The sequence below is a fragment of the Alligator mississippiensis genome, chromosome 1 (assembly GCF_030867095.1).
Source record: "Alligator mississippiensis isolate rAllMis1 chromosome 1, rAllMis1, whole genome shotgun sequence".
Taxonomy (NCBI): Eukaryota; Metazoa; Chordata; order Crocodylia; family Alligatoridae; genus Alligator; species Alligator mississippiensis.
The window spans coordinates 129,954,551-129,979,719 of NC_081824.1; the positions used below are offsets into that span (position 1 = coordinate 129,954,551).

The window sequence follows — 25,169 nt, forward strand, 5'->3', positions numbered from 1 at the left end:
TTGTTATATTATAAAATTTGGAATCTACAGCACTACGTTTTTGTCACTCACCTGACTTTTTACTTGTTTTAAAAATCAGGCAACAATGGCATGGAGAGAGTTCTTAAAAGACAGAGGGAGAATTTGGCTATGGATTTCTAGAAATATTATCTCATGGCAGGGGGTGGGATTCATTTAACTTCTCATTCCTCCTTACAGCTGTAAAGGTTTGAAAAACCTGTTTCCTGCAAAAGTTTTTTCAAATTTCTTAATTCTGCCTAATGGTATTGTATGTGATTTTTATTACTCATTTAAATCCATCATATTAGCACTTTAAACTGGGGTTTGTAGAAATGATTTGCATAATTTCTGTAATTAACTCATTTCATAATTAACTGTATAAAGCAGCTAAATAAAGACGTGCGTAAGGTGGGAAGCAATGAATAAAATGATTAAATAAAACTGTTTCGTTGGCAGAACTGATTCCCATGCTGAGATTGATTTAGTCTGTGAGATTGCAAAGCATTCTGGAGCATTTGATGCAGTGCCCTGCAAACATTGGTCAGCTGGTGGTAAAGGAGCAGTGGAATTGGCTCAGGCTGTGAGAAAAGCTGCGAATCAGAAAAACAACTTCAGATTTCTTTATAATTTGGAGGTAAGATGATTTAAAGAAAAAACATAAGAGCTGAAGTATTTTCAGGTGCAGAACAGAGCAGTTAATACAAGACTGTATAGCAAACATTTAAAAGCAGATGCTTGTTAGGTTTAATAAAATGACAAAAATTAAAGATAGACCTATTACTCTGTGCCATCTGATTAGTCACTCATGTTCAAGAAAGATAGGTTCATATGGATCAGATGGAGAGAAAGATCATCTTAAGATGATCAGGGGAATGATGAGCTTATCGTACAAGAAAGGATTTAGAAGAGCTTGGAAGAGTATGATATGATAGCACTGTATAATTGCATCATTAGACTAAGCACTGGGGAGGGCAAACAGCTATTTTAAACTAAAGGGCAGTGCTGGCAGAAGAGCGTATGGGTATAAATTGACCATGGCTAGGTATTAGATGAAGGTTTCTAACCATCTGAGCAGTGAAGATATGGAATAGTCCTTTAATAAGAGTAGCAAGGTTAAAAAGTGAACTGCTTTAAAAATGGAATTTGATCAGTTTATGAAAAGATTGTGATGTGACTGTTTGTGATAGCAGGCAGCAGAACTTGATGGTTCAAAAGGTCCTTTCCAGTTCTGTTCCTAATAAGACATGTCAGGCAGTCAAAACTATAGGTGACACTGCCAGTTCTGCCTGTAATGACTTGGCTGTATTCAGAGTGCTTGAAGCTTCATTTCTCATCTACATCAGGAAAGTGGCCCTGTTCTTGATTGGCTGGGGAATTTATGTTCTGGCTCGTTTCTCTGGAGATTTTGCCTTTCCTATTTATCTCTCCCTTTGTTTTTCTCATTCCAGTGCCTTTGTCACTCCCTGTCCCTCTTCTCCTTCCCTTAGATAAGCTCGTGTTGTTATAATTCTCTCCTCCACTTGTCCTCATTTCATTTCTCTTTCTCCCCCACCACCTTCCAGTCTACTGCTAGTTCCAATAGCAGTAGTACACCTAACTCCTGTTAGTGATAGATGCTTCATTTACCCAGGCAGACACTGTACTAAGATGTCCTATGAGAATTTAAACGCTACAGCATTACTTCAGTGTCACTCACTGATGGCATATTTTTACAGACTCTAAAATAAACCATCGATATATTTAAACGTGTCGCTATTTAATGAGAAATGCTGGAAATAGAAAATCTAATTTCATGGTTTTTATGTAATAACATAAAAAGTACATTTCACATTACACACACATACATAGCATGTTAGGACTTGATGAATCCCATATTTAAGTCCCATTGTTACTGTGTTCAATTTTTGCTATTTAATTAATATTCTTGTGGTATCAGTATTTTTTTAATAAATGGGTAGAAAGTATTGACAGTGGGTGAGCACTCCTTGTCCCTGTGGAAGAACAAAATGGGATTGAGTTCTCTCAACCTCCTTTGCAACCATGTCTTGTAGTGCTGTGTTTCACTTGCTGGATGATCATAGTACGTATGGAATGAATCATGCCTTTACATCACAGTCCCACTAGGGGGAACGTCATACTGGATCTGGTATTGGCAACGGGAGATGACATGGTAGCGGACCTCCAGATCGGTAGCCATCTGGGGGACAGTGATCACCTAATAATAGAATTCACCATAAGACAGCGAGTGGGTAAGGTAACTAGTAGGGTGAAAGTGCTAGACTTTAGGAAAGCTGATTTCAATGAACTCAGGCGATTAGTCAAGGACACACTGCAGAGTAAGAGATTTGAAGAGATGGAAGCCGAAAAAGGGTGGCTGTGCCTTAAGGAAACGATCCTTCGGGCACAAAGCAAGACGATCCCTGAGCGAGGCAAAAGAGGGAAAGGGGCCAGGAGGCTTCCCTGGCTGACCAGAGAAATCCAGGGCAGCCTAAGGGACAAAAGGGGAGCACATAAAAAGTGGGAACAGGGAGAGATCACCAAAAATGAATATACCTCCTCTGCTCGTGCTTGTAGGGAGGCATTTAGATGGGCCAAAGGTACCATGGAGCTGAGGATGGCAACCCAAGTAAAAGACAACAAGAAATTGTTTTTTAGATATATAGGGAGTAAAAGGAAGGCCCAGGGAGGAATAGGACCCCTGCTAAATGGGCAGAAACAATTGGTGACAGACAGGGGGGACAAGTCTGAACTCCTCAACGAGTTCTTTGCCATGGTGTTCCTAAGTGAGGGGCAGGACAAGTCTCTCACTGGGGTTGTAGAGAGGCAGCAGCAAGGTGCCAGACTTCCACGCGTAGACCCTGAAATGGTGCAGAGTCATTTGGAAGAACTGGATACCTTTAAGTCGGCAGGCCCGGATGAGCTCCATCCAAGGGTGCTGAAGGCACTGGCTGACATCATTGCAGAGCCACTGGCGGGAATATTTGAAAGCTCGTGGTGCACAGGCCAAGTCCCGGAGGACTGGAAAAGGGCCAACGTGGTCCCCATTTTCAAAAAGGGGAGGAAGGAGGACCCGGGCAACTATAGACCTGTCAGTCTCACCTCCATCCTTGGCAAAGTCTTTGAAAAAATTATCAAGGCTCACATTTGTGAGAGCCCGGCAGGACAAATTATGCTGAGGGGAAATCAGCACGGGTTCGTGGCAGGCAGATCGTGCCTGACCAATCTAGTTTCTTTTTATGACCAGGTTATGAAACGCCTGGACACAGGAGGAGGGGTGGATGTCGTATACTTAGACTTCAGGAAGGCCTTCGATACGGTATCCCACCCCATACTGGTGAACAAGTTAAGAGGCTGTGACTTGGATGACTACACAGTTCGGTGGGTGGCGAATTGGCTGGAGGGTCGCACCCAGAGAGTCGTGGTGGATGGATCGGTTTCGACCTGGAAGGGTGTGGGCAGTGGGGTCCCGCAGGGCTCGGTCCTTGGACCGATACTCTTTAATGTCTTCATCAGTGACTTGGACGAGGGAGTGAAATGTACTCTGTCCAGGTTTGCAGATGACACAAAGCTATGGGGAGAAGTGGACATGCCGGAGGGCAGGGAACAGCTGCAAGCAGATCTGGACAGGTTGGACAAGTGGGCAGAAAACAACAGAATGCAGTTCAACAAGGAGAAAAGCAAAGTGCTGCACCTAGGGAGGAAAAATGTCCAGCACACCTACAGCCTAGGGAATGACCTGCTGGGTGGCACGGAAGTGGAAAGGGATCTTGGAGTCCTAGTGGACTCCAAGATGAACATGAGTCGGCAGTGTGACGAAGCCATCAGAAAAGCCAATGGCACTTTATCGTGCATCAGCAGATGCATGACAAATAGGTCCAAGGAGGTGATACTTCCCCTCTATCGGGCGCTGGTCAGACCGCAGTTGGAGTACTGCGTGCAATTCTGGCCGCCACACTTCAAGAGGGATGCGGATAACCTGGAGAGGGTCCAGAGAAGGGCCACTCATATGGTTAAGGGCCTACAGACCAAGCCCTACGAGGAGAGACTAGAGAAACTGGATCTTTTCAGCCTCCGCAAGAGAAGGTTGAGAGGCGACCTTGTGGCTGCCTATAAGTTCATCACGGGGGCACAGAAGGGAATTGGTGAGTATTTATTCACCAAGGCGCCCCCGGGAGTCACAAGAAACAATGGCCACAAGCTAGCAGAGAGCAGATTTAGATTGGACATTAGGAAGAACTTCTTCACAGTTGGAGTGGCCAGGGTCTGGAACGGGCTCCGAAGGGAGGTGGTGCTCTCCCCTACCCTGGGGGTCTTCAAGAGGAGGTTAGATTATCATCTAGCTGGGGTCGTCTAGACCCAGCACTCTTTCCTGCTTATGCAGGGGGTCAGACTCGATGATCTATTGAGGTCCCTTCCGACCCTAACATCTATGAATCACCTTAGCACCCCACCACTTAACATTTTTTTTGGTGGTTCATAATATTTGTATTTGTTAAACTTATGTAAAAGGTCAGACTTGGGCCAATGAAAGCAGGGTAATGCAGAGTTCAGGCTTCTGTTTCATTCCTGTTATGCTGAGTGTGGGGACTGCAGCCCTTTAGGATGATAATAGGATGGTTCTAGGGGTGCACTGACAGAGATTTTGGGGGCTGATACCAGTAGCCGATTTTTAAAGAGGCATATTGGCCAATACCAATCTGATTTCTGATACAGCTGTGTGCAGCTGGTAAGCCTGTTAAGGTAGAAGGGCGTGAGGGGACAGCTCAATACCCCCTGCAGTGAGGGAGGGATGCTGGCAGGTGCTGCCCAGCTAGGGTGGGGCAGGGCGTGGGACTGAACCACGTTTCATTGTGGGGAGAGCAGCTTCTGCCATTGCTTACACCCTGAGAGGGCACTGGGGGGCGGGGGTGCCCCCAGATCTGCACGGAGTGGGGCGGGCAGGCTGGAGCTGGGGCTGCACTGGACTCTTCTCGGCGGGGGCTCGGCTTGGGTGGCAGCAGCACTGGGAGGGGTGTTATGGAGGGGGTTGCAGCCACCTCAGATTTCACCGTAGCCTCCCCGTAGCCCCCCCTCCTAGCACCGCTGGCTCTTCCCAGCGCATGAGTGGAGGCAGGGCATTGAGCTGGGCGTGTGGTGCCGGCACTGGGGAGGGGGTTAGGGGGAGGATACAGCAAAATTTGGGGTGGCTGCAGCCCCCTCTATAGCCCAACCCCGAGCGCCACTGCCACCTGCCCCAAGCCCAGCCCCTGCCAAGAAGAGCCCAGCACAGCCCCAGCTCCAGCCCACAGCTCCAGCCCTCCCACTCCACCACAGGGGTGCAAGTAGCAGCAGGTGCTTCCCCACCCAATGAGCTGCAGCTCAGTCCCATGCCCTGCCCCACCCTGACTGGGCAGCGCCAGCCCCTGCCCCCTCCCTCCCTCACCATGGGGGGCATTGATCTGTCCCCCCCCACACCCTTTCCTTCCCCCCTCCCCTTCCACCACAACAGACTTACCAGCTGCACGCAGCTCTCCATGCTGCTAGGCTGTGCTCCTCACTGCCTATGTGCTGCACTGTAGCTGCATACACACAGCATTTATTGGCCAATTGGGCATTTATTGGCCGAATTATTGGCTGCATTGGGCCAATTTCCAGTATAGCCAATTTTCTTTATATCAGTACTGATCTGATATCGGACTGGTATATCGGTGCACCTCTAGATGGTGCTGCTACTTGAACAGTGTGTCAGATCAGCCAGACTGATTTGCAGAGGTGTTGGAGATGGCACCTCTGACTTGGGACAGTCAGCAGACTTAGCAAAATAAGAAAGAGTATGCTTGAACAGTGGAAAGTAAGCTAGTTCTAAAGACTAAACTCTTTTGTTCAGCAAAAGGAACTGGTATTTCACCGTTACAGGAGATGTATACGGTATGCAGATCTAGAGAAGTGGGAAGTAGAAAGACTGAGATGTTCTCGGTATCATTCTGTTTTTCTGCCTCAGCATTATCCTAAAGGGGCTGGGGCACCAGGGCAGTTGAATATCCATTCCCATTCCATCTATGGGCTTACCAGAGACTGCCAAATTAATTGAGCATTTTGAATTTGTGTTAGGGGACTATGTTGTTTGGGTGGTGGTATTATTTTTTCTGTTCTGTTTCTGTGTTTTTATTTAAGACTAATTCTCAACCAGGGTGCTGATGCAAGGTGTGTAAAGAGATAAGCAGGTATGAGAAGACAAGTACAGGCTCAGGTTTATCCCTGCATAGCCATTGTATTGCCCCCACTGCCAGCCCCCTCTGCAAGGAGGTGTAGACACTGTAATAAATATATTAGGTTTTGAGATGGTGACTCAATTCATGAAAGTTACTGAGGAGTGGAGTGCCTCAAGTCTAAAGTTGAGAACCACGGGTTTAAGGACGGAGGAAGGAGGGGGTAGGGTTGTGGAAGAAAGTTAAGGATGTTGCAGATATCCACTTATTCTTCTCCTTACCTCTGGGATTACTTTTTCTCATTTGACCAGTTGCTGCTTGTGAGTGCCTCTCATTTCCATTGGTCTGGAGAGCTGAAGCACCAAGTTTACTTTCAAGTCTACATAAAGACATAACCCCCAATAGGCCAGACTATGCAGAGAGAATTTAAAAGCCACAGCAGATTCATTCAGCATCTTGATGTTTTATTCAAAGCAAAAGCATGGCCTTGAGTCATGTGGAAAAAAACCCCCAAAACTATAAATTCAACTGTTATGTCTTATTCTCCCTTATAAAATTAAACAAAAGGTGGTAATAAAATGTGTTTAGGTGTTAATGAATTGTGTGTCTAATTAGGGAAATGGAATCAGCTGAACTTTATGCCTTTGGATTCTCTCCAAGTGGCATGCGTGTAACTTTACAGTACTTTCACATCATGTGTTCAGTTTTACATCTACAAAAAAAAAATGCTGGTGTCAGATGGCATCTACATAGTATATGAGCTGCAAAGAAATAGTCTTTTCAGGATAGATTGATGTGTGTCACAACGATACCTGGTAAGAACCCAGATGTAGTTACTCCAGTTTGTGTGTGTGTGTGTGTGTGTGTGTGTGTGTGTGTGTACGTACAGATATAAAATAGCTCGTTTCTTAGGTTCCACTAGAGATGTCCGTAAACAGGTTGCTTTAAATGTTATTCCCTCTTCCCACCCCCAGTGGCTGCTGTTTGCTTAAAATAATTTGATCCTAGCAATTATTTTGGCATCTGGCACTAGGCTAACAAATACTTTTTGAGAGCTAATACAAACAAGTAAATTAGTGCTAGGCGAGTACAATAAGTGTCAAGCATATTTGGAGGATGGTGTAAAAAATAGCTGCGTACTGTTTTTGAGAGCACAAGTGTGTGAGACGTGAACACCTACGTTTTGGGTATCCAGGACAAGAAATAGCTTATAACAAATTATCCCAAAGGTGCTGTCATCTTGGAAGTGTAGGAAGGAGGTGTACAAAGATAGAGCATGCCATAAAACACTTGTAATATTAGAGATTACACTTGAGGGAACTAAAAAAAAGTGAAAAAAGAAAAACCAGTTACAAGTGAATTTGAGTTTTTTGAATTATGGACTTTGGGGGGGGTCGTAATGTAGCTTAACATATTATTAGCAGTACTTGTAATAAATATTTTATTAGCATGTGGTTTTTATACAAAGTTTTGTCCCTATTCCACAAACTAATCCATCTTATTTCATTTTTGGTTGGTTTCTTGTTGAATGTATATATTTTTTTGGTAGTTAGAGAATGAGGAAGTTGGGTAAAAGGGCTTCTGAACCCTATATGAATCAATCTGTACTTCATTGTGTTTTTAAAAATATACATTTGGCACATATGGAAAATATCAACTCTTATCAGCATAGACTTCCTTTCTGGGTTCACTTTTCTTGAAGTATGAGTTTTTAAATTGCAGCAGAAGGCTATTACTCAAAATAAGCTGACTGATCTATTAAAAGTAAGCTTAGATAACAGGGAAGTGGGGAAGGAGGTGGAAGCACATGCCTCCCATTCCCAAATTTTCCCAGCTTCAGTGGATAATGTGCTCCTTTCAAAAAAGTGCCTTGTCTCAGGAATACATGCCCAGTGAAGTATATCTCTGCTGCTGCTGCCCCATGAAGTGAACCTTTGTGTTGACAGATTTGAAAATTCTGGGTGTAGTTTCCCTGCTGCTACACTAAGTTTTCTCTGCTACCTTCAATACAACCTGTCAGTCAGAGATGAGAGTACACTGGTTTGACTCAAGGCAAGCACCGACTACTCTGCTGGATGTGGTATTCCATCCATCCATGTAAGCGGAGCACAGTGAGCGAGTATATCAGCTGGAAGACAAGGCAGACACAACTGGAACAGAAGAGATGGGAAAACAAGATGAGAATGGAGAGAGAAGTGACTAGTACAAATGGGAGGGGGAACATGGGACAGAAACAGCCCATCTGGCTAGTCATACAGATTTAACAGCTTCTCCTCTTTAAAGAATCAAGCAAGTTAAAACTGACATGCCTGACAAAAGGTGCAGACTTCGTGACTTGCACTACAGGGGAAATCTAAGTTACAGAAGGTGAGGGGGATCCAAGTAGAAAGGAGGAGGGAACAGCTGCTTTAGCCTTGCAACATTTTTGTATTGCTTATATTGTTTCTAACATTTTTGCCAGTTTCCCGTCTTCATGTGGCATCACACTGATACAGATATTTCCATGTCATGCTGTAGAGTCCACTGCAGAGATGGTTAAGAATATTTCCAGTGTTTTGCGTGGCCAGCTTTCAGAGGGCAGAGGACAATTTCATCAGAATCAGGACTGTCCTGTGACAGTCACATGGAATAACAGCTCAGAGTGAGGGTTGAAAGCAATTAGAACCTCCAGCATCTGTTTCTTTTTCATTCTGTCCTAGGAGACCATCCCTTATATTAAATCAAGAACCCCTTGGCTTCACAGTTAGCTTTGTAAACGGGACTAGGTCTCCAAGCTTCTTCACTTCTCAGCAGGCTACCCGTTGCACCCTGTTTATTGTGGTTGGCCCCACTTCAAACAGAAGAGGGGTAGGGCTGCAACTAGGAAAAGTACAGAGAATTAACCAGCAATGAGAAAACTGTAGGCAGCAGCTCTGCATGCTTTATCTCTTCTGATGTCTGTCACTAACCACCTCAGGAAGAAGAAAGTTTCGAAATGTTTCAACTAGCCTCATTTTGTTTTGAGGCTGTTTCGAAGCCTTTCCTTTCGATTCAATTTCGCTGTTTCGAGCTTGAAATGAGTCGAAACGGTGTTGAAATGAACTGAAACAGCCGGTGAAATTTTGCACAGCCCTAGTTTTTGCCTTCCTCTTTAGCAGGTTGTGTGGTCCTCTAATTGGGACCTCTGGAGAATATATTGACAGAAGCAGGACATTGGCTGCTGTAGCTTCCCTGCTTTGTGTGTGACAGGTTTGGGCAGATAGTCTTGTATAGAATTTAAATTATGGTTTGCATGGCATGGTTTTAATAGGGATGATCATGGCATGGTTTCAATAGGGATGATCCTGCGTTGGGCAGGTCATTGGACTCAATGACCTCTGGAGGTCCCTTCCAGCCCCACTTCGCTATGACTGATTTTGACACTTGGTTTTCATTCTGAAAAGGTAGGGCAGAGGAAAGTTGGGACAAAGGGCAAATGTGATGTCCTTTTCTCTCTCTGCCAACATCCTTGTATCTTTATGTTCAGAGTTCTACTGTTGTGTCTTCTCCCTACTTTGTCTGTCTGTCTGTCTGTCTGTCTGTCTGTCTTCGTCTTGCCTGTTATCTAGTTTATTGAGTCCTCTGTGGCAAGTAAGGGCTTTGTGTTAAACTGCTATGTACTGTGAGACACTGAATCCAAGTAGGCAGCTTCAGGTACTGTCACCATAGAAATAAAAAATAATAATCTGTCCCCTTCCCATCCCATTGATCCTCCTGTCCCGCAGCTGCACCCACTGAAATATTACCTCATCCATGAAGGGTGACCACTTTTCAATCTAATAGCCAGGCTACATGGTTCTCTGCCTCTCCTATTTGATTAGTGGAGCCATCTTTCAGCAGAGCCACATTAAAGAAAAAATTCAATTTCCACATAGCAGTATTGGCCCCCTATAGAGATCTGAGTTCAAGTAGAATCTAGTTGTCTTTCACACTGAATCATGCATGTTGAGGTTGGAAGTTATCTTTGTTCTCTTTCTCCTCCCTTTGCTTTTTCTGAGTTAGGGCTTGACAGCATGGCAATTTTATTTGCTTTTATTAAATATTTTCTCATTCTTTGCATGAAGCAATTTACTTAGACACAGTTGGCATTTGAATGTTGGAAAGAAGAAAATAAATCTAACGCTGTAGGCTTACGTGTTGATTCATGAACGTTTAACTTGATTATATGTGCTTTTCCACAAATTAAAAAACAAAATCTATCCTGTGCCAGCAAGAGAGAGGTGCAGTTGATTTGGGGATAATCCTGTCAACCACAGACCTTCTGGAACCACACTGCACAGATGAAATTTTAAAAAAGCATACTTATTAAAGTAGAGGGAAAAACTCAAAGAAATAAAACTTGAAACATGCAGAGTCAGCTATTATTTTAGCACCACACTATCACTCCACAGCACCTTCAGCCATACTATCATCAGATGTGTTCACTTGGCAGTGTTCCTGACCAGAAAAGTGAAAGATGGATAAAGACTATTTCACTTAGTTGAGAGATTATTATTATTATTTTGTTCAGTGTATGAGTAAGTACAAAAAGAAAGTCCCAAGCTTTGGGTGATTTTTAGAATTTTTTAAAACACAGACTATATAACAAAAATAAATCCAATGACTTGTTTTCATCACATCATAATAATAAACTGAACAAAAAGATTACAAATCGACAACTGAACTAAGTCAAGTGTTTAAAGTGCTTGAACTGCCAAACTTTAAACAAGAAATAATGTGACATGGAGGCTTTGGCATCTAATTCACAGGTGTTTAGAAGGCTTCTCTGAGCACATGGCATCAGTTCCTTCAAAATAAAAGTTTTCTTACAGAATAAAAAAAAATTGCCTTAAATTTCTATTCCTTATTATGGTGAATAAAAGGCTTTTGAACACAAAATAAGCAGGAATCAATATAGTGGCATCTTAACTCTAAGCCAGATTGCTCCAGTGCCTCTTTTTCGTCAAGTACCTCCAGAGTCAAGACTGATGAATCTCCAGAGTCTTTTCAGTGTTCACTCCACCTTTTCAGAACCATGTTTGATTTGGCTCTGTGGTCACTTGGAGAAGACAATGAAAAGGAGGATTTAAAAACAGAGATGGGAGATAGATAAAGTAGTAGAGATACCATTTACCCTTCCAGCAATCTCTCAGGTTGGATGAAAGGACAAAAATAAATTGCAGAATGCTCTTTCTATCTTTTTCCAGAAGCTAGAGAGAGTGAATGGCCTTCAAATCTCTTAGCTACATTATGAAACAAAAGATGGAAGTCTTGGGCAAGATCCAGGACAATTCCCTGGTAAAAATCCCACAATCTTCTCACCTTTCCTATCAGTTGAGGTCTTGAGTTGGGGTTTTACTGAAGTGTTTTTCAGGACATCAGGGAACCCACAGATACTTGCCTCTTGTAACATTCATAATATGCTTCATCTCTGACGCATGGTAAAGTTTCTAGGTGTTATATGGGAGCAAGGGGGCAAGTGTTACCAGTGAATATGCAAGTTGGTGAAGAGGAGAGACTGACATATGTCCTCTATTGAGACAGATGAAGGAAGGGGATTTTAATGGGAGTGGAGGGAGAAGTAAGGAAAATAAGTAAAGTGAGAAAGATGTAAGGGATTAGCTGGAGAGAGAAAGAAAATAGGAAACATAATGAAAACAGCTTGAAAGAACATAGCTTTTGACACACTGCAACAGGAATAAAGGGAAGAGAAAGACAGACCAATGGTCTGAGAGAGAGTGTAGCAGAAACGAAAGCCAAAGTAAATTATGCTTTTAATGATAATAAAAAGAACTTGTTGCCAGTGGTAGAGCTAAGTATGGCATACAATAAAAAGGAGCAAGCTGAGCACTCTGGGAAGGGTGACTTTGTGGTAAGAGGGAGAGTACCTGGCAACACTGATGTGTTTTTCTTTGGCTAAGAATATTAACCCCTGCATTACTAGGAGTTAAGAAGTTTTTAAAGGCTTATTCCTCAGAATTGGTGATGAGACCTAGAAGATGTTTTGTGTACTCAGCCTGAGAGAAATAAGGGAGTGAAACTTGCAAGAAGCCTAGTCTGAAAAATTACTTGATGCAGCTAAAGCAGAATTTCCAGCACAGTTATTAAAAAGGAAGATGAAAATAAGAAATAAATGTCAAGCTAGAAAAAAAGAGTAATACATGAATTCAGTTAAGAACTTGAATGGATAACTATGCAAGGCAGTGGGTATGTCTACGCATGCATTAATGCACCATAATCAGTGCTACTGCACAGTAGCACCAGCACAAATCTTTTACGTGACGCTGATGTGCAGTAGGCTAATTCTGCTGAGCATTAGTACATTAGCATGGCTCTTGCCGTGATGCACTAATGTGCAGTAGAATTAGTCTACTGCGTTTTTAGTGTCTCGTTTAGATGTGCCCAGTGAGAGCCTTGTCCTGTGCTTGATGTTAGGAGAGTGGGTAACACTACTGATGTGCTGAAAAATTCATGCTGCGATATTTTTACATGTCATATGGTTAACAGTAATTTGGTGTAACTACTGTAGGGATAGAGTAGGACTCCTCTGTTTGGAAAGAAGGCTGAAGGAAGATATGATAGAGAGATCTGTAAAATCATGGAGGGTGTGGACCAAATGAACAGGGTCCCAGAATACTAAAAGTAGGGGACACCACAGAAATTAGTAAGTGGCAGGTTTAAAACCAATGAGAGAGTACATTTTATGCAATACATAATTAACTTGTGAAATTTGTTACCACAGGAGATGAAGGAGGCAGATAGCATAGCCAGGTTTAAAAAGGCACTACAAAAAATTCATAGATTGATCTATTAATGGCTATTGAAGAGAATGGTTGGAGATGTTTTCTCTGGCATCGCTAAACCAATAGTGGTGGATTCCAAAGAGTAAATTAAATAGATCACTCGAGATACACAGGTCAATGCTCTCCTTCTATAGTATCCATTTTTGCCATTATGAGAGAGAATACTGGGTTAGATGGACCATTGGTCTGACCCAGTATGGCACTTACATTCTTACGTATGCCAGGATAACTGGAAATAACATCCCCAAACTCCATGTAATGTTGTCTTTTTCTTGTCTAGCCTGAATGTCACCCCCTCTCCCCACCCCAAGCCTGTCCAAGGACGTTTTGTGTTTTACAGGGTTTGGAACCTGCAGTATTCCCACACACAATCAATCCCCTGAAAGTATTAGCATTTTAGACTTAACTTTGTTGTCCTGCTGTTAATATGATCACCTCTGGCCACCTGATCACGCCTTTCTATTTTCACTATGTTGTTAGTTCAGGTTTTCCTAGCAACATAGCAATATGTTTGGGGTATATTTTATATTTTTAAGAGCATATTGATGAAATGGATACCATTATTTGGGAAATTAAATGAGAAAACTCTATTATTATAATAATAATAATACTAATAACAATAATAATAGCAACTTTAGGATTTTCTCTAAGTTAAAAGTCCAAGAAATAGATATAAAACATTAGAAATAGATACTTTACCAACAGAGAAATTTAGTTGTCACAAATTAGACATGTATATAGTTATTTTCTAGACTTCTCAGCATTAATCTGTCTGGCCCCATTGAAGTCATTGGAAGTCAGGCCAATTCTAAGATCTTTAGAAAATCCCACCCTTAAAAGCTAGGTACGTTATACTTATTGTGCATTAAGTACACAGAAAATAATTTACAGCTGTAACAGAACAGACGTTCACTGCACATAAAGCATTTTAAAAATGGCTGATCCTTCTCTAAGTTAACCTTAGATGGATACTGTATCACACTAAAGCACTTTAGGTTAGAGCAGTTTATTGAATTTCTGTACCACATCCATTCCAAGTCAAAGTAAGTCTGTAATTCCCCTGGCATACCAGGGCCCCCTCGCTGGGTGGCAGGCTAGCCCTGACTGGTGCTTGGTTCCTCCAGGCACGCACTGGCCCACCCCCACCCCCAGACTATCACATAGAGGAGACAGAAAAGGCTCTGTTTCCTTGATGCAGTGCCAGGTGTGGGGTGGGGAAATGGAGCCCCCATGATGTGCTGGCCCCCCAAATTGCTGGGTCTGGTCTGGGTCCACGCAGCAGGGGGGCTCCCTGCTTACCCCCAGTTCCCATAGCGGCCCAAAGCCCAGCTAGGCAGTCCCAGGCTGCAGCTACTGGCTGCAGCTGTCAAGAGGCTGGGGCAGGGGGCCCTCAGCTAAGGGGTTAATCCTGCTATGATGTTTGACAGTTCCTACATTAACTTGTTTCTACATTCCATGTTTGTATGAGAAGGAGCATATAATTTTGGTGTCTCTGGATGTGTCAGTTTTCAGCATTGTACTTGCTTTTTAGTAAAGTTGTGAGGATCTGTTATTTTTCAGTGTAACATCAAAGCTACTGAGGTACCAGCAAGTATTCATGTAATGTGACCTTAGAGCACTTCATGTCATGTTCAATAGAAATTTACAGTGACTGTTTCATGATATTTCTTCACAACCTAAAGTTCCATCTAAAGTGAGATTTTTTTGCATATTGTTATAATTTATAGCACATTTATAGTGCACAAACCAAATAAACCATCACCCTTTTAATTTAGATAGAACATTTCTGGGTTTTTTTATTTTATAAAATGTTATGAATAAAATACTTATTTAGGTAAAAGGTTCAGTGCAAGACTATAGATTAGGTACAATTTTCAAATTGGGTGGCTAAGCCCTTGAAAAATCGGTAGCATGTCTGCTTTCTGTAATGTGCCCTTATCTTAACCTTGAGATTAAGTTATAAAGAAAAAAGGAAAGGAAGAAAAGGATTACTGCCACTACCATTTGTATTAATGGTTTATAAGGAACTTGTGCAGTGTCGAATAGGATGCATTTGCTATACTTAAGTACCTTTTAAACCATTGATTCTCAACCAGGGTGCCACAGCACTGTGGGGTGCCTTGAGATCCTTTCAAGGGTGTTGTGGGGCCTCATACAATGTTAGCACAGTTAGGTGTGAAAGCATGATTCACAAGTTAACCCAAAGTCATATCAAACTATGTGAATTTTTTGTAATAGAAAAATTGCTCTATTATTTTTCCTGCATAGTCAACAAAGGAGTAAAACTAAGAGCTGGCATGGGGTGCCTCAGGTCTAACACGTTTGAGAACTACTGCCTTAGACACTTACTAGGTAGGATAAAATCTGGACCAGGTGGGAAAGAATCTTGACATCAGTGCAGGGGCGGGCGATTATTTTGCCTGGAGGGCCGCTTAATGAGTTTTGGTGAGCTGTCGAGGGGCACATGAGTAGCCCTGCCCCTTGACAATTGCCTCACCCCTTGGTTGCCATATTGGGACCAGAAGTCCCACCCCCTAACCCCTGACCTTTGCCACCAGAAGTCCCTTCCCTTGTTTCCCCATAAATACTCCTTTTAGGAGCAGGATTTGCCATTTTAGAACCAGAATAAAACAAATCATACACTGGAAGTCAAACACCTACTAAAACATTTTAATTTTATTACAAAAAAATATTTGTCATGATTTGTGCTTGTATACTGTATATAGAAGTGATTGCATAATATCTCAAAAAAATCTTACTCTTTTATGTGGGGGGAGGGTGTATGTGTATGGTGGGATATGTGTGTGGGTGGTGGGTGTGTGTGTATGGGTGTGTATGTATATGGTGGGGGGATGGTTTTGTGAGGGGGTGTGGCTGTGTGGGAGCAGCATAGGGTATGTTGGGGTATGTGCATATGTGGAAGGGTTGTGGGACATGGTGTGGGTATGTGAGGTTTGTGGGGTGTGAGGGAGAGTAGGGGGGTGAGGGGAGCTCCCACATACACTCCTCCACTTGGCGTGCAGCCCCTGCTGCTGGCAGCACATGGGAGTGCTCAGGGAGCTCGTGCCTGGTGCAGGCAGTGGCACCCGGCAGGACGTGGCTCCAGCCAGTGCTGCACACAGGTGTCAAGAAGCACAGCCTGCCCAGCTGCCTCTATCACAGGGGTGCCATGCCATGCACCTGCAGCTACCCACACTAGGAGAAGCCCCATGCTGGGCTCCGCAGGAAAGCAGGGGGCAGGGCTCCGTTCACTCCCAGCAGAGTCCACGGACCTGCGCAGCAGGGGGCAGGGAAGGCAGCCGGCTCCAGTGAGAGCTGCAGGCACGTGGCCCCTGCAATAGAGACTGTAGCAAGGACCACAGGGGCCGAGCTGGCTTCTGCTGCGTTCTGTGGTCCCAGCACAGAGACAGCTGGGCACCTCCCAGCAGTGCACAGTTCTTGGCTGGAATGCCAAGACAGCAGAACACAGCAGGAGCCAGCCCAGCCCTTGCGATTCCCAGCTTGCTCCTGCTGCCACCAGCCCTGACCCTTGGGGTGCTGTGCTCCTGCCCACTGCTACTTGCCTTCCCTCCCTCCTCCCCCCCCCCCCCCCCCCCCCCCCCGGCCATGCCTGATGTGGCTGCCTTTCCCCTGCCACTTACCTTCCTTCCCCACCTGCTGTAACTGTTCCTCCCTGCCCATCACTCTGGCAACGCGTGGTTCCTGGCTGCATGGTTGGGACCACATGGCACATCAGCAGCCAGCAATTCTTCCTCCACCCATTCTTATCTGATTTTTCGCTCTTAGACAGAGGGAGGGCAAGGGAACAGCCCCAGGATTGCCAGGCCAGAAGCCTCTGTTAGCCAGAAGCTTCCAGCTGGGGGCTGTGGTTGGGAGAGCAGGGGGGAGGAGGCAGGCAGGCCTTGCTGCTGCTGCCTCTGGGTCCTGCCACCATCTCTCCCTGGGTCCTGTTGCTGCTGGCTCCTTGTCATCTTTGACAGGCAGCCATGGGCAGATAAATATTAATTTTCTAAATTTTTTTAAGGCGCCATGCACCAGATCCAGCCCGTGGGCCATATTTTGCCTGCCCCAGCTTTAGTGTCCAAGTCCAATCCTGTTTCACCCTACTCAAATTCCTGCAAAGCTATTCAGGTATTGACTTTGGAATGTGTCTTCATGTTAGACTTGAGACTAAATCACAAAGAGCATTGAGGAGGAGACCCAGACTTGAGACTGAATCACAAAGAGCACTGAGGACGAGGAGACCCATCCAGCTTTTGTACTAATGCAGTAGAATCACATTTAGACACATAAATACTTGTGTGACACTCAAAAGCCTAATAGGTGGAATAGGATATGACCACTAAAGTTAAGATTTTAGAACGTTTTTGATGTCCAAGGATGCAAAAAGGCAACTGGTGAGATTTTTTTTTTTAATACATTTTGAGTTAGCCAGTTACTCTATGATCTTGATTCAGCACACACCTTGGTGTCTGTGTGAATTTGAGTCAAAGAGTATGAGCTATATACTCTTTGCAATGGAATCGGTGAAGGTGAATTGCTGTGCCCATCATTAATAATGTTAAGAGTCAGCTCCTATTAACATTATTTAAAATTCTTGGCTTCTTATCCTGTAAGGTGCTAAAAGCACTCCACTCCTAATGAATTACCATATCACTGATCAAAGGGACAGTTAAAGGGACATATTATTCTTGTTTTATTAGACTTGGTTGTTTCCTCACTTTCTTTTAATATTGTGTATTCAATATCCTTCCCCTAATTTGGTGACTGATAGTGTATACACGTAATTTTGCAATCTTGTGATTTCTACCCATACAAATTCTTCTGAGTAACCTCTCTCTTCAAAATAAATTTGATCTCATGGATTCTGTGGAATCATTTTAAATATAAACAAGAAATAAGAAACTTAAGCATTTTTGTTAAATAACTGTTTTGAGAGTCCTTTGTTTCTGTAAGTGGTCAAGTGATAGGAGATGTCACTAAATGACCCTAATAGGTTTATAGGATTGCAGGAGCAAAGCATTTGATAACTGATAATCTTGTTGAGAAACTGGCAGTATGACACATCCTTTTAAACAAAAATATAAGAAGCATTGTAAATTGTTCATAAATTTTATGTAAATATCAAGCTTATGGCTTGAGCAGATATGTAAAAGCTGACTCCAATTAATAGATCCTTGTTTTTGATGAATAGTATCTTTTGTTGTTTAAGTTTTAATTGAGTTTTATCCTTCATGTACTGTTCCTTGTGGTTTCTATTTGGAAAAATATTTCTTGGAATTATATTAAATCTGAATTGCTTAGTGGTTCATCTTGGTTTCTGAACCAAACAAATTTTGAGCTCAGAACTCTGTAATAGTTTTAAGTAGTGATATTTTAGTTTTAGATCTTCAGCTGTCTTTTAGAAGCTAGTTAGTTAGTTTCTCACCAATACTGGGAAAAAGGTAAATTCTGAACCTGGTTCAGTGTGTTCCTTTCCACATGTCTCAAACTATAACAACATTTGTAAGTTTGCACAGAGCTGAAAGCTCCCATGCCTCCAGGCAACATCATGCTTACCTTGTTCAGATCCAGTTTGATATGACTTAGCTCTGAGCCATTCTAAAAATAGTGCTAAATATGCCTGCAGTACCATACACGTTATCTCTGCTTCTTGTCTTTGAAAATCATTTGTGTGAACATCCAGCTTGCTCTCCATGTACATTTACCCTTTGATGTTTTTCCATAAGCCAAACTTTTACAAATAGAGGCAGTATCCTTGCCCAAACCTAGTTTAAAGTAGGAGCTTGAGGAGTATTCCAAATTCTGGTAAAGCAGTCTGCAGGTATACAATTCCACTGACTGGGTTGAACTTAGTTTTGCAAGCTACTTAGCACCTCTTGGGAGGAGCAGGTCGCCATCCACTCTCATAAAAGCAATCAAAGTTGATGGTAGCCAGAACCTCACAGGACGCAGCCTTGTGTTTTGAAAATTATAAAGATACTTACTGGAGTTTTAAAAAAAAGTAATTTGTTTTCAAGTGGTATATTTCTTGAAATATAGTTGGCAGTATTTTGAAACAAATACAGCTTGAATTTATATGAGCAGCTCTGCCTTGAATAATGTATTGAGTTTTCTGCACATTCTGCTGCTTATTTTTTATTTTTTTTTTAAAAGAAAAACCAGACACAGAGGCAACAGGAAGCTCTCTGTTCTGCCGATAGGCTTATTGACAGTAGACTGTGCAACGTTTTCTTTCACTGTGGCTTTTAATACTTGGCGGCATCCAGACGGCACCCAAAAGGCAAGTTAACAGAGATGTTTTTCATTTTTCCCCCTGTATTTACAGCTGCAACTGACATGAAAGTATCATAATAATGGTCATGGGAGAGGCTTAGTCTCTTGATGGCTATCTATACCAGCTGAAGTATTCCCCTCATTTTAGTGTTGCCAGGAATTACATCCAGGATCTTTATGATGCATTATCTCCAACCTTCATTAGATTTTATTGCCATGGCTGGAATCTGTTAAAAAGCCTGAAGTCAAGAATGTGACATCATTTCATCCAATTAAATTGCAGTAACCATGTAGTCAGCATGTTCAAAAGGTGTCTAGCAGCATGGTTTTCATTCATCTTAACATTCTTTTGTGCAGAAAGGGTTTGAGGCGAGACTTAGCAACTGGACTGTATTGTGATTCAGTCTATTCTAGTGGGTGGCAAGCTAGCTTTTTGTGCTTGCTGTGTATGCCTCTGATACTGGAAATCTTATGTATGTGAAATCAGTCTGCTTTCTTTTTCAAAAGAAAAAACAAATAAAAATAATCCGAACAGTAAAAATTATCAGTTTTACTCCACAAAGATATACTGACTGAGCATGAGGGTTTGAGTTGGAGTATTATTAAAGAGATACTATAAAACGTGTAACTGGCTGTAGAACTCATAAAAAAAAAAAATGACTGCATCAATGCTTAAAGTGGTAGTATTCATGGACTAATTCCTTCATTTGGTGGGAGTCCAGTAATATTGTTAGTCTTAAAGTGTGTGATTGCTAGGTCTTTAATAATAATAATAATGGTAATATTAATAATAAATAATATACCTTCCCCACTTCCACCCCTAATATGCTTATTTGTAGGAGAGTAGGGAGATGAGGTGAAAGACCTAGAGTACAAAGCATTGTGATTTTTCCATGAACTACTACATATACTTCTAGTCATTCATTTTTAAGAAAGATTAATTTGCACTTAAATACGTACAGAGAAAGGAGACTAAGATGATCAAGGGAACAGAGAACCTGGCTCAGTGATTCTGAACCAGGATGCCATAAGATCCTTTCAAGGATCAGTATTAGCTCAGTATTAGCGCTGTTAGCTGTGAAAACACCCACACGATTCACAAGATAAACCCAGGGATTTCAAACAGGAAACCACAGTGTCAAAATCATTCAGACCTGTTGTGGCCTGAGCTTTCTGCAACAAAAGAATTGTTTTATTATTTTACTATAGTCCAAAAATGAGTGAAAGCTAAAAGCTAGCATTTTTTAGGTCTGCCTTGAGTTTAACAAGGGGTGCCTTGAGTCTTAAAGGTTGACAACTACTGGTCCATCTTATAAATGTGTAAGAGGTTGGCTTATTTAGTTTGATGAAACAAAGGTTGAGAGAGAGCAAGATTGCTGCCTAGAAATACATCAGACGAGTAAGAGCCAGGAAGCAAAAAGAACTATTTAAGCTAATGGATAATGTTGGCGCAAGAACAAATGGTTATAAATTGGCCAGGAATAAGTTTACATTAAAGTTGGGAAAAGGTTTCTACACATTGGAGCAGTGAGATTCTGAAACAGTTTTCTCATAAGAGTAATAGAGGAAAAAACCCTAAGTAGTTATGAGATGGAGCTTAGTCAGTTTATGAACAGACATAACACTTACAAAATGTTGTCAGTAATAATGGGGGACTGGATGGAGTGATCCTCACAGTCCATTCCAGTCCTGTGTTCCCCATGCTCGGACGTTTAAAATTGGATACTTATATGGTTAAATATTACAGTTTTAAACTATAATCTAGACTAGTCCAATTCCTGGGCTATCCAATTCCTAAGCAGCTGGGGGCCACACACTGAGGGCCTCCCCCTCCCTCTTTACCCTTCCGCGCTGTTGCAGTTTTGCCAGCCCGGCAGTGCCCGGGCTGGGCTGGGCCAGCACCTGCTGCTGCCTTCTGGTTTCTATTTGGAAAAAAATATTTCTTGAAATTATATTAAAACAAAACTGCTTAGTGGCACTTCTCCAGGGATCCTGGCTCCCACCTGCTGATTATGGTATAGTACTGCTGTACCACTATCTACAACTGCACCAGGATGATTCATTGCCCTGTGGTGCTGCACTGCCCCTCCCCTTTCTCCTCTGCACACCCTCCATGCCCACTTACATACCTGCCAACCTCTGGGGGAGCAGGGATTTGTGTATGGAGCCCTGATTCTGTCATAGTGGGCAGCTGGTGCCAGTGTGTGGATGCTTGTATGTGTATAGCATGAGGAGCAATGAGAAGAGTAGCAAGCAGGTGGCTGTGAGTTGAACAGCCCTGATTTAGACATCTCTACACTCCTATAATGCTTTTCATCTAAGGTTCCCCTTGTGCTTTACAGCCTACTTGCTACTCTGAAAAATTGAGGAAGGTGGGAACAAGGAATAATTTTGGTCAGTGGAAGGAGAGAGGGCCTGCCATAAAGGCTTTCCACTCTGATCAGCAGGCAGGCATTTATTACCCTTCCTGTCCCTGCTGCCAATTTGGTACCCTATAACTTTAATTGCAATTCACCTTAATTGTGATATCAAATCTAAGTGTCTAGTGATCACTGTTACCACTAGAACTTTTTAACTTCTGTCCTAAGATTACTGATTCTTAATATTCTTAAGATCAAGAATTTCCTCCCTCCTTATAGAACTGAAAATAAAAAGCAAATATTCACTTTGCTGTGCATGATAATCCATTTCATGTTTTGATTTGATCTGCAAAAAGGTAGATGATGTTACACTGACCATCCTGGCAGAAGATGTATAACTTGATGCATCTCTTGGCCATTCAGTCTGGGCCCTGTTATTGGCTACTGCCCCCTGTTTTTTGAAATGTACAAATCATAGAATCATAGAAAATTAGGGTTGGAAGGGAGGTCATCTAGTCCAGCCTCCTGCTCAAAGCAGGATCATCCCCAACTAGATCATCCTAACCAAGACTTTATCTAGCCAGGTGTTAAAAACCTCCAAGGATGGAGATTCCACAACCTTTCTGGGTAACTTGTTCCAGTGTTTTACTACCCTCCATGCAGGAGAGGAGTTTTTCCTGGTTTCTAACATAAACTTCCCTTGCTGCAACTTGAGACCATTGCTCCTTGTTCTGTCATCTGCCACCACTAGCTCCATCCTTTTTTCAGTCATCCTTCAGGTAACTGAAGACTGATATTAAATCCCCTCTCAGTCTTCTCTTCTCCAAACAAAAGAAGCCCAGTAACCATTTTTGTTGCCCTCCACTGGACTCTCTTCAGTTTCTCTGTATCCTTTCTGTGGTGAGGGCCCAAAACTGGACACAGTACTCCAGATGTGACCTCACCAGTGCTGAACAGATGGGAAGAGTCACTTCCCTCGATCTCCTGGCAACACTCCTACTAATGAAGCCCAATATGCTGTTAGCCTTCTTGGCAACAAGAGCACACTGTTAGCTCATATTCAGCTTACTATCCACTGTAACCCCCAGGTCCTTTTCTGCGGAGCTGCTACTTACCCAGTCAGTCCCTAAGCTGTAGTGCTGCATGGGATTGGTCTATCCTAAGTGCAGGACTTTGCATTTGTCCTTATTGAACCTCATGAGATTTCTTTTGGCCTAATCCTCCTATTTGTCTAGGTCTCTGAATCCTTTCCCTACCCTCCAGCATACCTACTACTTCTTCCAGCTTGGTGTCATTTGCAAACTTGCTGAGAGTGCACTCCATCCCATCTTCCAGGTCACTGTTGAAGAAGTTGAACAAAACTAGCCCCAGAACTGACCCCTGGAGTAGATTCATAGATTCATAGATGTTAGGGTCAGAAGGGACCTCAATTGATCATCGAGTCCAACCCCCTGCATAAGCAGGAAAGAGTGCTGGGTCTAGATGACCCCAGCTAGATGCTCATTTACCTCCTCTTGAAGACCCCCAGGGAAGGGGAGAGCACCACCTCCCTTGGGAGCCCGTTCCAGACCCTGGCCACTCGAACTGTGAAGAAGTTCCTCCTAATGTCCAATCTAAATCTGCTCTCTGCTAGCTTGTGGCCATTATTTCTTGTAACCCCCGGGGGCGCCTTGGTGAATAAATACTCACCAATTCCCTTCTGTACCCCCATGATGAACTTATAGGCAGCCACAAGGTCAACTCTCAACCTTCTCTTGCGGAGGCTGAAAAGGTCCAGTTTCTCTAGTCTCTCCTCGTAGGGCTTGGTCTGCAGGCCCTTAACCATACGAGTGGCCCTTCTCTGGACCCTCTCCAGGTTATCCGCATCCCTCTTGAATTGCGGCATCCAGAATTGCACGCAGTACTCCAACTGCGGTCTGACCAGCGCCCGATAGAGGGGAAGTATCACCTCCTTGGACCTATTTGTCATGCATCTGCTGATGCACGATAAAGTGCCATTGGCTTTTTTGATGGCTTCGTCACACTGCCGGCTCATGTTCATCTTGGAGTCCACTAGGACTCCAAGATCCCTTTCCACTTCCGTGCCACCCAGCAGGTCGTTCCCTAGGCTGTAGGTGTGCTGGACATTTTTCCTCCCTAGGTGCAGCACTTTGCATTTCTCCTTGTTGAACTGCATTCTGTTGTTTTCTGCCCACTTGTCCAACCTGTCCAGATCTGCTTGCAGCTGTTCCCTGCCCTCCGGCGTGTCCACGTCTCCCCATAGCTTTGTGTCATCTGCAAACTTGGACAGAGTACATTTCACTCCCTCGTCCAAGTCACTGATGAAGACATTAAAGAGTATCGGTCCAAGGACCGAGCCCTGCGGGACCCCACTGCCCACACCCTTCCAGGTCGAAACCGATCCATCCACCACGACTCTCTGGGTGCGACCCTCCAGCCAATTCGCCACCCACCGGACTGTGCAGTCATCCAAGTCACAGCCTCTTAACTTGTTCACCAGTATGGGGTGGGATACCGTATCGAAGGCCTTCCTGAAGTCTAAGTATACGACATCCACCCCTCCTCCTGTGTCCAGGCGTTTCATAACCTTGTCATAAAAAGAAACTAGACTGGTCAGGCACGATCTGCCTGCCACGAACCCGTGCTGATTTCCCCTCAGCATAATTTGTCCTGCCGGGCTCTCACAAATGTGAGCCTTGATAATTTTTTCAAAGACTTTGCCAAGGATGGAGGTGAGACTGACAGGTCTATAGTTGCCCGGGTCCTCCTTCCTCCCCTTTTTGAAAATGGGGACCACGTTGGCCCTTTTCCAGTCCTCCGGGACTTGGCCCGTGCACCACGAGCTTTCAAATATTCCCGCCAGTGGCTCTGCAATGATGTCAGCCAGTGCCTTCAGCACCCTTGGATGGAGCTCATCCGGGCCTGCCGACTTAAAGGCATCCAGTTCTTCCAAGTGACTCTGCACCACCTCAGGATCTACACATGGAAGTCTGGCGCCTTGCTGCTGCCTCTCTACAACCCCAGTGAGAGACTTGTCCTGCCCCTCACTTAGGAACACTGAGGCAAAGAACTCATTGAGGAGTTCAGCCTTGTCCCCCCTGTCTGTCACCAATTGTTTCTGCCCATTTAGCAGGGGTCCTATTCCTCCCTGGGCCTTCCTTTTACTCCCTATATATCTAAAAAACAATTTCTTGTTGTCTTTTACTTGGGTTGCCATCCTCAGCTCCATGGTAGCTTTGGCCTGTCTAACTGCCTCCCTACAAGCACGAGCAGAGGAGGTATATTTATCTTTGGTGATCTCTCCCTGTTTCCACTTTTTATGTGCTCCCCTTTTGTCCCTTAGGCTGCTCTGGATTTCTCTGGTCAGCCAGGGAAGCCTCCTGGCCCCTTTTCCTCTTTTGCCTCTTCGGGGATCGTCTTGCTTTGTGCCCAAAGGATCGTTTCCTTAAGGCACAGCCACCCTTCTTCGGCTTCCATCTCTTCAAATCTCCTACTCTGCAGTGCGTCCTTGACTAATCGCCTGAGTTCATTGAAATCTGCTTTCC

The 25,169-nt window shown here is 43.6% G+C and overlaps 1 protein-coding gene across 5 annotated transcripts in view; it reads left to right on the forward strand.

Annotated features, from left to right (window-relative positions):
- The window catches only part of MTHFD1L (methylenetetrahydrofolate dehydrogenase (NADP+ dependent) 1 like), a 291,886-nt gene that overhangs the window by 173,466 nt on the left and 93,251 nt on the right, over nucleotides 1-25,169 (forward strand). For 4 of the 5 annotated variants that reach the window (XM_019488330.2, XM_014605534.3, XM_019488331.2 and 1 more), the window contains one exon: nucleotides 457-634. In XM_019488330.2, the coding sequence (XP_019343875.1) occupies nucleotides 457-634 (178 nt within the window). Of the gene's footprint in view, nucleotides 1-456; nucleotides 635-19,144; nucleotides 19,266-25,169 lie in introns of those variants that run through there. The other variant, XM_059714036.1, reaches the window with a different exon arrangement.